The following is a 14,478-nucleotide window of genomic DNA, read 5'->3' on the forward strand; positions in this document are numbered from 1 at the left end:
ATTAAGCAAACCTAAAGTGAAAAATCTGTATTTTCAGGAAAAGTAATTTAAGGATTGAAACACTTTACAGAAAGGATTCCTAAGAACAAGCTCCTTATACTCTAAGTATTATTTGGATGTCAAAAGTCCAACTTAACAGATTTTTAAAACATATACTATTTTACTTTAGAGGAAACAACAGATCTGTGGTCGATTAAGTTCTCAATATTATAACCACCAGGGTTCATGAAGAAATAGATCACAGATAAAAATACTGGTTTATCTGAAAAACAGCAGATGGCCTCCTTTCAAGACCAATTTAACATAGGACTTAAAAGGAATTCAAAAGGCTAAAAAACAGTTTTCAAAAATTAATTCAGCACTGCTCCTTTTAAAGTTTTTAAGCTCAATTTTTAATTAATTAAAATGAAATAGAAATATTTTCCTTTTATTAACTTTTTAATCTGAGCCATTCTAGATCCACATGAGCTGTTTAGAGTAACACTCAGTGATGTTCAGGTAACCCTCCTCCCTCCTCTAGAACCAAGATAATCTAGTGAATACCATAACAACACTTCTTTCTTTACTCACTAGCCATCAAGGCTTGGAAAAAGTTTTGGCTGTCTACAATCTATCACTGAGTACTTCCACAGTAACAAAGGAGCCCTCTTGGAGAGGAGAGGGGAGAGAATCAATAGAAGTAACCAGGTCACTTAACAGAGTCTTCTGTGTATCTACTAAGGTTTTTCCATTATCGATCAATGACTTAAATTTGTTATTTTGCAAATACATCAGCTTCTCCTCATACATAATTCAATTCCGATGCTACAAAGTCATATACTTTTAGGCTTTTGTTAAACACACTGGTTCTTTAACATCTCCATTAAAAACCAGAGAGTGAGATCTCAATCTATCATTTTTTTCTAATTACCCTATAGAACTTCAGTGCTATGCTCTCCAAATAAATAACAATTTATTATATAGCCTTGACCTCTATGGATATTACATGTATGTTAATTAAGAAACAAATTACGGGCCGGGCGCGGTGGCTCACGCCTGTAATCCTAGCACTTTGGGAGGCCGAGGCGGGCGGATTGCTCAAGGTCAGGAGTTCGAAACCAGCCTGAGCGAGACCCCGTCTCTACCAAAAATAGAAATAAATTAATTGACCAACTAAAAATATATATACAAAAAATTAGCCGGGCATGGTGGCGCATGCCTGTAGTCCCAGCTACTCGGGAGGCTGAGGCAGTAGGATCGCTGAGCCCCGGAGATTGAGGTTGCTGTGAGCCAGGCTGACGCCACGGCACTCACTCTAGCCTGGGCAACAAAGTGAGACTCTGTCTCAAAAAAAAAAAAAAAAAGAAACAAATTACGACAGAACTTGCTTCCCAAAGCAGTTTTACAATTCTAGCTGGGGAATACAAAAATACTGTAACCAGATTAGGCCTTAGAGCCTAGGCACAATAAAAAAATACATTTCAAAATTAATACCTATCATTCTCATTTATTTTTTATTTTTATTTTTTACCATATGCCTTTCAACCCAAGTACCTATCATTCTTATATATTTCTCATCTCAGGACAACACTAAGCAACAATGTGTATTAATGAGTGCACATCTAAAGGGCTAATTTACAGTAGATTTTATCCAAAGATGAGACCTCATAGTCCTCTCATAATTTTAATGCTACCACAGTCTCAGGCACTAACCCTAATTGCAACCCCTTCAATCAAGACCTAAACATTCTTAATGACGACTGTAACAAAACCTAAAAGAACAAAAAACAAAGCTATACAGCATCAAAAATGACATGAATTAAACCAACTTATTTATCATATCAGGACAATACATTAAAAACCTTCTATTTTTCCTGATTTTTCAAAATAGGACAAATCTCATAAAATTTAACATTATGAGAGGAATCCAAAACTTTACACCAGAATTTTGTTGTAACAAATTGCTTGACAAGATTGGCTTACACTGGTGATCTCATACAGAGATTTTACTGGAATCCTATCTGCTATACATTTAATACAGAGGAAAATGCATTTTTCTCGTAAAGCAGCAATGCAATATAAGAGAAAGTATACATGCTTTACAATCAATACACCAACAATTTGTTTTGAATTGGATACCTGAAATAGTTTATCTATTAAATTGTTCAAATGCTCTAGAGAAAATTTAAGAGTACTAGTAAACTCCTTCCTTATCTATATAAAGCAAAGATAAAACAAGTCTTCATTAGTAAGTTCACTAATAAAACCAATCTAACATGCTAAAAAAAAGTTCATTTCTATAATTATTATGAAATAAAGACCAGGCACAGTGGTTCACACTTGTAATCCCAGCACTTTGGGAGGCCAAGGAAGGATCTCTTGATGCTGGGAGTTCAAGACCAGCCTGGACAACATAGTGAGACCCTGTCTCCACAAAAAATTAAAAAATAAAAATATTAGCCAGGCGTGATGGTACATGCATATAGTTCCACTACCATTATGCTCCAGCCTGGGTGACATAAGAGATATTTATTTATCTCTTAATAAATAAATAAATAAATCCACACACATAAAATGTAGATTTGAAAAGTTTTGTGGCAGAAGTAGAATGTTAAACATGAAGGATGGGGAGGTTGCTGATGACACTGTATGTTTCATGGATGACATCTGCCCCTGCAAGGACCCTACATGGTGCACAGTTCCAATTCCGACTCTATCAATAATTATATAAAATTACGGAACAGAGTAATTTTTAAAGAGTCTCAAATAATCACATCTAGGCTGGGCATGGTGGCTCACACCTGCACTCCTGACACTCTGGGAGGCTGAGGCAGGAGGATTACTTGAAGCCAGGAGTTCAAGACCAGCCTGAGCAAAAGCAAGACCCCACAAAAAAATAGAAAAATTAGCCGGGCCTGGTGGCATGTGCTTGTAGTCCCAGCTACTTGGGGCTGAGGCATGAAGATTGCATGAGCCTAGGAGTTTGAGGCTGCAGTGAGCTATGATGATGCCACCACACTCTAGTCCAGGCGAAAGAGTGAGACTTTGTCTCAATCAATCAATCAATCAATAAATGAATAATCATATGTGATGATTCGGTTATCATGAAAAATAGAAATGCTTACAGTACCTTTTAATAATGTTAAATACTAAGAAACTGAGTATTAACTATAATAATGTTAAAAAGTTCAAAGAACAAAGAACAATGACTATTTTATATACAGAAAACACATAACTAGAATTGATTCTGACATGGATCTAAAAAGTTATGTTAAATGGTGCCATCTTTGTTTATTCACAAGCTAGTAAAAACAATCTTTGCTTTTGGTTATCTAAAAGTAAATTTTAGCTTTTAGGAGCATACCACTTACAACAGTCTTAATAAGGCATTACTGTTTCCTTTAAAGTTACTCAAATAGGAGTGTGAGTGAAGTTAAGATTTCTTAGAAATCTAATAGTTAATAAGACCACCTAAATATTTAACTCTAATAAATACCTAATAATATTACCTAAATATTGTACTTGCATCATCAATATTTACCTGATCCATTTAAGGAAGCTATCCCCTGTTGTTCTGTTTTAAAGAAAATCCTATAAAATTATCATTTAATCTAGTTTAAATTTTAAATTAGAAGACCACAATTTCAGTATTCAAAGAAAAAGACTGTAATCGATCATTTATCAAACACTGTGCATCAACTATACTCCTGGCATTATGCTAGGCACAAAATATAGAAAAGGTCCATGCTATAACACAGGTTATTTTTTGGCACATACTTTTTTCTAAAGGATTAGAAGAGGCTAGCATAAAGGCATACATATGGAGAAACCACTATGAAGGCACAGATAGAGGAGGAACTGCTTCTTTGTTCAAGCATAAACCAACATGTTCAGCCTTTCACTTGATTCTACATCCTTCCCTTGTGCAACCCACTCCCATCAATAATATCTCTAATTATTAAGTCTCTCAAACACTAAGTATCTTCTACATGATAGGTGAGGCAAGGAGGGAGGACAAGCACTGTTCAAAATTACTGACATTAAAGCTTCTCCCTAATAATCTCACCAAAGCATCTAAAAAGATATCTTGCCAGTAGCATGATTTTAGTAACCAGTTCCAACAACTCTGCATTCTTATATAAGGTGATTAGATATCTACCAGTCACATGCTTATTCATGCTCAATGTTGGCAGCAAAATAAACATGAACATTTAAAAACCAACAGCTAAGGCCGGGCGCGGTGGCTCACGCCTGTAATCCTAGCACTCTGGGAGGCCGAGGCGGGTGGATTGCTCGAGGTCAGGAGTTCAAAACCAGCCTGAGCAAGAGCGAGACCCCGTCTCTACTATAAATAGAAAGAAATTAATTGGCCAACTAAAAAATATATATAGAAAAAATTAGCCGGGCATGGTGGCGCATGCCTGTAGTCCCAGCTACTTGGGAGGCTGAGGCAGGAGGATCCCTTGAGCCCAGGAGTTTGAGGTTGCTGTGAGCTAGGCTGACGCCATGGCACTCACTCTAGCCTGGGCAACAAAGCGAGATTCTGTCTCAAAAAAAAACCAAAAAAAAAAAAAACCAACAGCTACACTTTGAAAGGAATGAAGTATTTTTCCCACTTTGCAAACTGGAAAGATTTTGGCAAACAGCTAAAGAACACTTACCTCTGTTCCGATTCCAGGTTGCACGCCGGAGTACACACTGTCTGGTGGAGGACCACCGTACTTCCTCTGTCCTGTGGTTACATCCAGAGTATAACCAGTCCTCTCAAGCAAGGCCTAGGGATAATTATACATTTGTTTATACTTGAATATTAAATCACAAACACACACACACAAATCAGTATAATAGTCTTTTCCAAAAGGAACCCCAACATCTTAGGATATGTATTTTTTAGTTAGATAAAAAACTGTCAAAATTCATACTGGTTCCTCTCATATACATGTTGCTCCCATTTTATTTTACTGCTCCTTTCCATTTAATGGAAAGAGTTGTAGGCAAAGTAAGTCTCTAAGCACACACCACTTTTTTGTTACAAATGAGACCAGGAAAAAAAGAGTAAAGATTATTAAAAATTCTACATAAACTGACCCATACAACCGATTTATACTTATGTTCCATAGTATGCGTCATCTTTCACCCCCCATACTTCAATTAGACTGCTTTCCCTACTTGTTGCCTTTACATAACATACCTAACTCTACCAGTGATTCTTTTATTTTTATTTATTTATTTTTTTGAGACAGAGTCTCACTTTGTTGCCCAGGCTAGAGTGAGTGCCGTGGCATCAGCCTAGCTTATAGCAACCTCAAACTCCTAGGCTCAAGCAATCCTGCTGCCTCAGCCTCCCAAGTAGCTGAGACTACAGGCATCCACCACCATTCCCAGCTAATTTTTTCTATATATATTAGTTGGCCAATAATTTCTATTTATAGTAGAGACAGGGTCTTGCTCTTGCTCAGGCTGGTTTTGAACTCCTGACCTCGAGCAATCCTCCCACCTCGACCTCCCAGAGTGCTAGGATTACAGGCATGAGCCACCGCGCCCGGCCTCTACCAGTGATTCTTTTCAAATAAAATGTTCTCTTCCTTAAAAAATCAGAAGTCCTACCTCCTTCATACAACCTTTCTCAGTTACTATTACATCCATCTCTTTCTACTCTTTCTATTGTACTCAAAGTTCCACAGTGTAAGCTTTATTTTGTTTGATCCTTTTGTCTGCTTTGTACTCCTGCTATATCATAAGTTCCATAAAAACTCTCTCATACAGTAAAGACTCGAAATATTTAGCAATTGCCAAATATATTCAAGTTTCAAAAAATAACTAAAACCTAATGTTTCCTGATTGCCAACCTTCCTCACAACATAATACATCCTACCAAGGGCAAGTAGCCAGATTTAGGAAAATAATACAGGCCTATTCAATGAACAGTAATTAAGTTTTTTTTTTTGTGAGACAGAGTCTCCCTTTGTTGCCCTAAGTAAAGTACAGTGGTGTCATCGTAGCTCACTGCAGCCTCAAAATCCTGGGCTCAAGCAATCCTCCTGCCTCAGCCTCCTAAGCTACAATACCTGGCTGATTTTTATATTTTTAGTAGAGACCGGGTCTCACTCTTGCTCAGGCTGATCTTGAACTCCCGAGCTCAAGCAATCCTCCCGCCCCGGCCTCCCAGAGTGCTAGGATTACAGGTGTGAGCCACTGCACCCAGCCAACCAAGTGGTTTTTTTACAATCAATTTTTTTTAAAACAAACTATAGCTCAAACAGAATTTTTACATATTTAACTATTTTTAATTTTTTTAAGAATGGGATTATATCATTTTACAGATGAGGAAGAAAAAAGACAATACAAGTTAGGGCTAATAAGTTATATGACAGGACTTACAAGTTATATTTCTTGTCTAAAACATAAGCCACCTGTACAAACAATGTCAACATTGTTGTAAATAGTTATAAAACAACTATTTCAAATTTAAAAGTCCATTACTGCAACAAGACATCAGTATCCACTTAACTAAGGAATCAGGTTCACTGGTCTTTTACTAAAAGCTCTATATTTACCTTTCCACAGCCATTTATCTAAATAATAATGGTGATAATAATAATGCTTTATAGTTATATATCCATTTTACAAATAAAGAAAATTTTACTAATAAAGAAACAGAGGCACCTGTAATCCTAGCACTCGGGGAGGCCTAGGCAGGCGAATCGCTCAAGGTCAGGAGTTCGAAAACAGCCTGAGCAAGACCCCATCTCTACTAAAAATAGAAAGAAATTAATTCGCCAACTAAAAATATATAGAAAAAATTAGCTGAGCATGGTGGCGCACGCCTGTAGCCTCAGCTATTCAGGAGGCTGAGGCAGAAGGATTGCTTGAGCCCAGCAGTTGGAGGTTGCTGTGAGCTAGGCTGACACCACGGCACTCTAGTCTGGGCAAAAGAGCAAGACTCTGTCTCAAAAAAGAAAAAAAAAAAAGAAAGAAAGAAAGAAAAAAACTGAGGCAATTGAAAATTTAAAAAGAAAATCAGTTATAACAATCCCCTTATACCAAGAGAAAAAAAACAAAGTGCTTGGAAAAAACTGAACAAGAGACATTACTGTATCGATTCTAGAAACTATTATCAGGAACATCAATAAACTTATGTCAGTCATGGCCAGAAGAACAAGGAATGAAGGAGGGAGAGTCTGAATTAGGGCTTTCATTAAATATACAATTGAATGTTGGCTCTACAAATTCTCCTTCTTACATAATTTCCTGTAAATTATGTCAATTCTAAACACTAGTTTAAAAAAAAGGAACTATATAAAGTGTTTCTAGGAAACATGTAAAGAAGCATATGATCTCATCATTAAATTTAATTTCATTACAACTACTCAAATCAAGTTTTACCTTGATCTTTGCTTCATCAGGTCCCTTTGTAGACTCCTGTACCTTGCTCCCCTGTTTCTCTCTTTGCCTATAGGTCTTCATAACTCCACATAAAAATGCACTTTTGTTCTAGAACAGACAAGTAATTCAGTAAAAAGAATCACCAGGAATATCTGAAGGGTCAAATACAAACTAAATTAAAATTTCAGAAGACTAGGATTTTAATAAAATGTTTACTCTATTCATTTAGTAAATATTCACTGAATGGTAACTATGTACCAGAGACTAGAGCAGACAGTAGTAAGATAGTGTGGACCTTAGGGAGCTTACCTTCTACAATGAGAAACAGCCTTCCATTTGTTGATATTTAACTGCATCTGGACTATCTTTGCCAGATGTCTAAAACTATTCCTTCCACCTACATTTTCCTCCAAGATAATAACACAGGATCAGATAGCCCAAAAATGTTAAAAATCTGAGCAATTTAAACATCTAAAAACTTACAATAACAATCACTACACCATGGCTTTGATTTTACATTTTTAAAATAACTTACTGAACAAAGTGGTGGTGAGAAACTTTTGCTTTATACTTACGCTTCTGAAACTGTCTCAGCACATCTTCTGTTCCTTTAAACTTTTTTTTTTTTTTTTTTTTTTTTTTACAAAAGTAGTACTCACAAACAAAAATTACCACTTCTCACAGGTAAAAATAGTGAAATTAAATTCAGGTCATTAATTGTTCAAAGACATTTCTGAGTAATGACCTTACCTGAACATGTGATAAGTCACTTTCTTTGAACTGCTGTAGTACAGACAGAGCTCCTTCTTCATTAAATTCCCTGAGAGCATCAATTGCTCTTTCATCAAGATCGACATAAGCTACCAATCCTAAAAATTAAATTGAAAAGGGGTAACAGTATTGCAACAAAAGGGGCAATCTAAACTCTCCTATTGACATTTAATTAAGAACTGTTATATTCAACACGACCACTAACAAACTACACTTTCATTTAACTATATGTATATATGCAGCTATCTAAGTAATACAAAAGCTGAGTACAAATATGAAAATGAAATAAAATGTCAACACCCAAAAACATGAATTTCAATCTCTATATCCACACGCGCACACACACAAAAACTATAGAAATCCTAACACCCTCCCACTCCCCAAAAGGTGTAAGTTAAATCTGATGTATATACTGTACTACAGATTAAGCATTAATATAACAGATTTTAGGTTGTGTCGGAGTGATAAGAATACACTGTATTTCCCAAGGATAAATCTTCAAATTATAGACTGTTAGCAACCCACAGAAGAGGTGGGGGAAAAACTATGAGAACCAATTTTACTAAATAATTCCTTCCACTCTCCAAAAAGTGTCAAAGGCACAAAGGCACTTCCTTAACACCAAATACAAACTGAAATGCATTTGTTTATGTGAGCATCCACTTTGCTGCAGTCAGAATGTGGAAAGGCATAATTTTAAATTCTTCTACAAATTCAAATGCAGCTTGATTAATCAATTCTGAAAGTCATATTTTAAGACATTCTTTGTTCTTCTGAGATAAGCTGAGATTTAAAAGATGCTGTGGCATTCACAACACTGACTGTCAATAATGACAATCTTTTTCAAATGGCAGTAAGAACTTTATGGACTTACAAGTAAACTACACAGAAAATATATGCACTGCATTCTATATTTAGTATATTTAACTGCACACAGAACATCTACTAAATTTAAAATATAATTTAAGTATGTTAAGTTTGTTATATTTCTCTATATATTGGAATATATTTCAGAATTGATCCAATGTAAGATGGAAATATTAAATTATTTCCATCTACCCCAATTATTGGGGTCAGATTAAAACCCCCAAGTCCATATGAACTAACATCAAAAATAATTCCATTTTGGTAAAAAAGCCAAAAACAACTTTATTCCATCCAGTAAATAAATTTTAAACAAAGGTAATGCCACTTGTAGAGTTACTTTTTAAAAAATATTGCCATGATTTGTTTAAAAGCTCAAAATGACCAGGGTACCATGGCTCATGCCTATAATCCCAGTGCTTTGGGACATCGAGGCAGGAAGATCTCTTGAGGCTAGGAGTTCAAGACTAGCCCAGGCAAAATAGCAAGACCCCATTTCTACAAAAAAATTTTTAAAAACTAGCCAGGCATGATAGTGCACACCCGCAGTACTAGCTACTCAGGAGGCTGAGGTGGGAGATCACTTGAGCCCAGAAGTTTGAGGTTACAATGAGCTATGATCAGGACACTGTACTCCAGACTGGGTGACAGAGCAAGACCTTCTCTTTTTCATTAAAAAAAAAAAAAAAAAAGGCTCAAAATGAGCATGCATAAATAATTGGAGTTTCTTTACTTGAATATTCTATACCACCACCCAATGCCACAACTCAGGATACCCATCAATCCATTCTTTCAATCCAAGCCTACACCCAAACCGTCAGCCTCTTATTAACAAAACACTCTACATGAGAGCATCTCTAAACAGATCACTGCCAATTCTCTATGGCAGAATGTCACAGAAAGTTCCTGAGGACTCATTTTCAAATGGGACCATCACCCAGGAGTCATATTTATAAGTCATTTTAGTGTCTAAATTATCCTGAGCTTCCCAGATTTAAAAAAATTTTAAGGACAAAAAAACCCAGCTATTTGTTACTACTGTACTTAAGACACATTTTGAGTGAGACAATTCAATTCTCTCTCTCTCAGAATCTAGATAGGCACACAAAACACAGAGGAAGAAAGTTTCCATCTATGGCCCCAAAGGAGGAGGACACATTTATTTATGAACAACACTCCCTAAGGGTAAATATTTCTCTCCCTCTTTAAAACTTCAAACCACTTACAACCAACCATATTAAGATGTTCAAATTTGCTTAAGCACTTAACAATGGGACTTCTGGATTAAAAAAAAAAAAAGCAGCTGTTACAAACCAAACACTTCCAAATTACAGAGAGATGTGGATTTCTGTCTATTAGAAACTAGACAGGCCACAAACTCTCAAGGAGTCTGACATTTATTATCATTTCAGACAATACAGTCTAACTATTCCTCTTATTATGCCACCTAATCAGACCTAAGCTGATTTAGCAATCACTTTAAGAAGCTAAAAGTAGAAAAGTAAAAGCAAAATGATGACTGATTTAGATTAAGAAAAAAATGCAAAATTTGGTAGGCTGAAACATACATTTTAATTGGTGGTAAATCTAAGACAAATTGATGTACTGTTCTGAAACAACTAAGACTGCATATTCAACACTAAGAAGGCTTCAAAATAATGAAATAAGAATATCAATGTCAAACCCAATATGCCCTCAATGAAGGGAAAGTAACAAACATTCAGCTCTACAGATCAGAAACAATAAGTATTATTTAACCTTAAAAATCTATAAAATTCAAAGTGGTTTGCCCTCACTTTCATAACCAGTCAGAAACAAGAAATGCATATTATACCTGTCTGAAATATTTCATCAAGTCTTTCTGCCACCTTCTGTGGGAGGCCTGCCTCTATCAGTGTCTTGTAGTGTTCTGTGTGAGTTACACTGGAAGTATCCATTGGTTCTTCCTCTTCTTTTAACTGTACCGCATTACCATTCACCTGATTAGCCATTTTAATATGCTGCTGGAAAAAATTCAGGAGCTATATTACATTAAGCCAGAAATAACTAGTTTGTAGGACAATGCATGATTTATCTAAACTAATTTGTATACATGCTTCTAATAACCTCTACCAAAATAATATTTTATGCCTTCTGTGATGTGACCTAAATTTGCAATAATAATCCTGTAAAATCACAGAAAATGTACATGGAAGCATTAGATCTTTAAGGAACTTCATGTACACCAGGTTAAATAAAGGCTTTAATTTTGTGAAGATAGAATTGCTGATTAACAAAAGCAGCTAGCTGCTGTGTCCGGGTGAGCAGATGAACAAATCACCACAAAATCCTAAAAGCCCCTTAGCTCTCAATTCTTACAATGTTTTTAAAAGTTTTGGTTTAAAACAGAATGAACACCCACAGACCACTTAAGATTTATGGACTTTCAAATTTTCCTAACTCTGCTTCAAATACAATACAGGTGTGAAGTAAGTGCCCTGTTGTCTCTAGTTCAACATGCTGGTGGTTTGGGTTTTCTACACCTCACTTAAAAAAACAAACTTGACATTAAGTTTTGTTCTAAGATTAATTTGCTATTCCCATTCACAGATTTAAAAGAAAAAATGACCAAGTTTAAAAGCTAAACAATTGTTTTAAGTCCATATAAAATAGTAAGTGAGCTATAGCTGAGGTTGCATCTTCAAAAAAAAAAAAAAAGAGTATATGTTGAATTTTTCATCAGTAAAATAAGGATACAAAAACATTGAAGAATGGACAGCTAACTGCTTCCAAATTATTTCAACAAACATTACCTAATTAGGATAAACTTCAGTCAGATTTCTCAGATTAACCTACCAAAAGTCATTTTGTACATTCAGCCTGTATGTAATGCTAAAACGGACCAATTCCCTAAGGAGAGAGAGTAAATAACAAAACCATACAAGGCCAGTTCTCTATACTGCCTCAAAAGACAGGGAATTAAAGTGCATCTATCTGTGGTGAAATTATTATATGATGAAGATAATAGGCAGCAGAATAAAGACATTGTAACATATACTGAAATAAAAGACAGGAAGGTGGACCATAAGAAAAAGCCTACTTTTCTTGATGAAACTCAAGATACCTGTCATCTATAAAGAAAATACAAGTCTCCTAAAAAGCACTAAAACACATAAGGTAACCACACTTCCAGACTGCTTTATCAAACACTGTGCAAATGCACCAGGAGCAGTTTTCTGGCTTAAAACAACTTTGCATTTCAAAGTCCACTTGTATTTAGTTGAAGTTAATGCAAAGGAAGGAAGACCAAGAAGTGAAGGAGGTAACAGAGAGTAGGAAGAAGTAAGGAATATGCAGAAAGGGTTACTTCAGAAAATGAGAGATTTTATGACTTCTCATGATTGCAAAACATTATAAAGACTTAATAGCCCTCTAACGTGTATATAGACGCAGACTGTGGTTAAACTCTGGGTGGATAAATGTTTCTCAAGGCAAGCCTCAAATTCTGATGAACTAGCAAAAACAGAAACATTCGAAACTGGCACACTTTTGATCAAGAAACTACATCGTGAGATGAACACGTTTACTGATTAACACAACCTATTGTTATAAAGATGCATCCTAAAATCCAAAATATCTTTAAGAACATATAGTTCTGTTTTTCCATGCTTCCCCCACCCCCAAATACTACCTTAAGATCAACAGAACTCAAAAGTTCTCAATATCACAAGACCCTCATAGCATTGCACCTGAGAATACTATTAGTCACAGAAAAGAGGCAAATTTTTAGCAGAAAAGTTCAATGAACATCTGTTAAGGTGGGTTTTTTTTTAAGTGTGTAAGCAAAAAGATAAGTTGTGTATTAAGCGCAAGACAGAAATATTTATGACCACCATTTCATTGCAAAGGCTCTACAAGTTGATATTGAAATTGATTAAAATTTTCAAAAAGTTTGTAAACTTTAACAAAAAACATAAAATAATTAGATTCCAGAAAATAAAACCCTCAGATCAAGGAAAAACCTATCTCTTCAAGCCAAATACAAAGTGCTCATTTAAAAAAGACTTTTATGTCATATGAGACCATTTAAAACTCATGTCAATTCAACACAATGCCACACAGCCAAACCATATTTCTGGATGCAGCAAATATACTAATGCAATTGGAGTCATTTGATCTAAACATTTTTGCAAAAAGGAGAAATTTAAAGATTTTAAAGGGCTGCTGGGAGATTTGGGAAGTCAGCTCTAGCTCCTCGACGTTTTCTGAACCTCTGTGTAAATTCTTCATATTAAGAGACGGGCTTTAAAAGAACCAACGAAATGAAAACTAACGGTTATCTCATGGCTTAGGAGCGTCAAGCCCTTATCCTACGACTGACTCATGAGACATAAATTCAGCCTCTTGGACAGCAAAAATCTCAAACAGGTAGTGTGAAAGGACTGAACCTTTTAAGAACCCCTTGGCTTTAATTTTTAAATTTTGGAAATACGGTTACTGCCGTATAAGAAAAAGAATCGCCTTTCCAATTTAGTGCGCCTACGACATTCTTAGAATTATCCATCTCAGGCGCCGCTTGAAGCCTAAGTTTCACGGCCTCTAGTAGTCATTTTTTCCTTCAAATCTCAGCTCGCAGCATGCAAATGGGGGAGGGGAGGGAGGCTTCCCACACAAATCGGCCTCATCGGCTGCTACTCACACAAAAGTTTTCTCTCGGCTCAGGTACCCTGAGATTTGCACCCCGCCCTCCGCCCACCCCACCCCCTCGGGCCCGTCCCGATTATCAACACATCCCACTCGTGGCTAGGCCGGCCGAGACGGGAGCGAACCGGATCCGGCGGGGAGAAGTAACAGCGCCGTAGGCGCCTCAGGCCCTTCGCCCGACCCGGCCGCATGGGGCGGCAGGCGGAGGCGGGAAAAGCACTGCCGGCCCCGGCAGGCCGCGTGGAGAGCGCCCGGCGGGCCGGACTCGGGGCTGGGGGCTGGAGGAGCGAGGGGAAGGATGAGCAGGGCGAGAAGGCGCCTCAGCAGGGCTAGGCCCACAGCGGCGCGGCCGGACGAGGCCGAAGCCGCCCCCAACCCATCCCCGCCCCCACCCCCACCCCGGGGCCTCGGAGCGAAAACGAAACTGGGGACCAGGCGCGGAGCCTGGGCCGGGCCTAGTCGGGTCGGATTGGGGCTCCAGGCCCCTCCCCCCACGGGCCAGCGCGAGACTCACCCGAGCAGAGCAGGGGCCGGCGGCCGGGCCCGTGAGAATCAGCGCGAGGCGCTTTGAAAACGACTAGAAATGGCGCGCGCGCCACCCCCTCCCCCCTCATGCACAGAGACGCGATCCCGGCAGCACGCGGGGTTTCCCGGAACTGCTTCCAGGGACTCCGAGCTGCGGGGCAATAACTGCGCGAGACGGCCTGACAGGCAGCTAAGGCGACCAATTGTAGCGAGGCGAAGTGGGCCACGCCGGACGACTCGTGAGCCAATCGATGAAGCTGTCGGCTGAGC

At 37.7% G+C, this 14,478-nt stretch overlaps 2 protein-coding genes across 4 annotated transcripts in view; one reads left to right on the forward strand and one right to left on the reverse strand.

The window, feature by feature from the left end:
* Window positions 1-14,365, reverse strand: part of HNRNPR (heterogeneous nuclear ribonucleoprotein R) — a 35,723-nt gene extending 21,358 nt beyond the window's left edge. The window contains exons 1-5 of one of the 2 annotated variants that reach the window (XM_012750631.2): window positions 14,198-14,352; window positions 10,835-11,000; window positions 8,116-8,234; window positions 7,366-7,473; window positions 4,641-4,754 (exon numbers count right to left, since the gene is read on the reverse strand). In XM_012750631.2, coding sequence (XP_012606085.1) covers window positions 4,641-4,754; window positions 7,366-7,473; window positions 8,116-8,234; window positions 10,835-10,991 — 498 coding nt within the window. In that variant the 5' untranslated portion in view covers window positions 10,992-11,000; window positions 14,198-14,352. Of the gene's footprint in view, window positions 1-4,640; window positions 4,755-7,365; window positions 7,474-8,115; window positions 8,235-10,834; window positions 11,001-14,197 lie in introns of both variants that reach the window. The other variant, XM_012750634.2, reaches the window with a different exon arrangement.
* The window catches only part of RPL11 (ribosomal protein L11), a 484,397-nt gene that overhangs the window by 193,382 nt on the left and 276,537 nt on the right, over window positions 1-14,478 (forward strand). The gene's annotated exons all lie outside the window — the stretch shown is intronic.

The sequence above is a fragment of the Microcebus murinus genome, chromosome 2, assembly GCF_040939455.1.
Source record: "Microcebus murinus isolate Inina chromosome 2, M.murinus_Inina_mat1.0, whole genome shotgun sequence".
Classification (NCBI taxonomy): Eukaryota; Metazoa; Chordata; class Mammalia; order Primates; family Cheirogaleidae; genus Microcebus; species Microcebus murinus.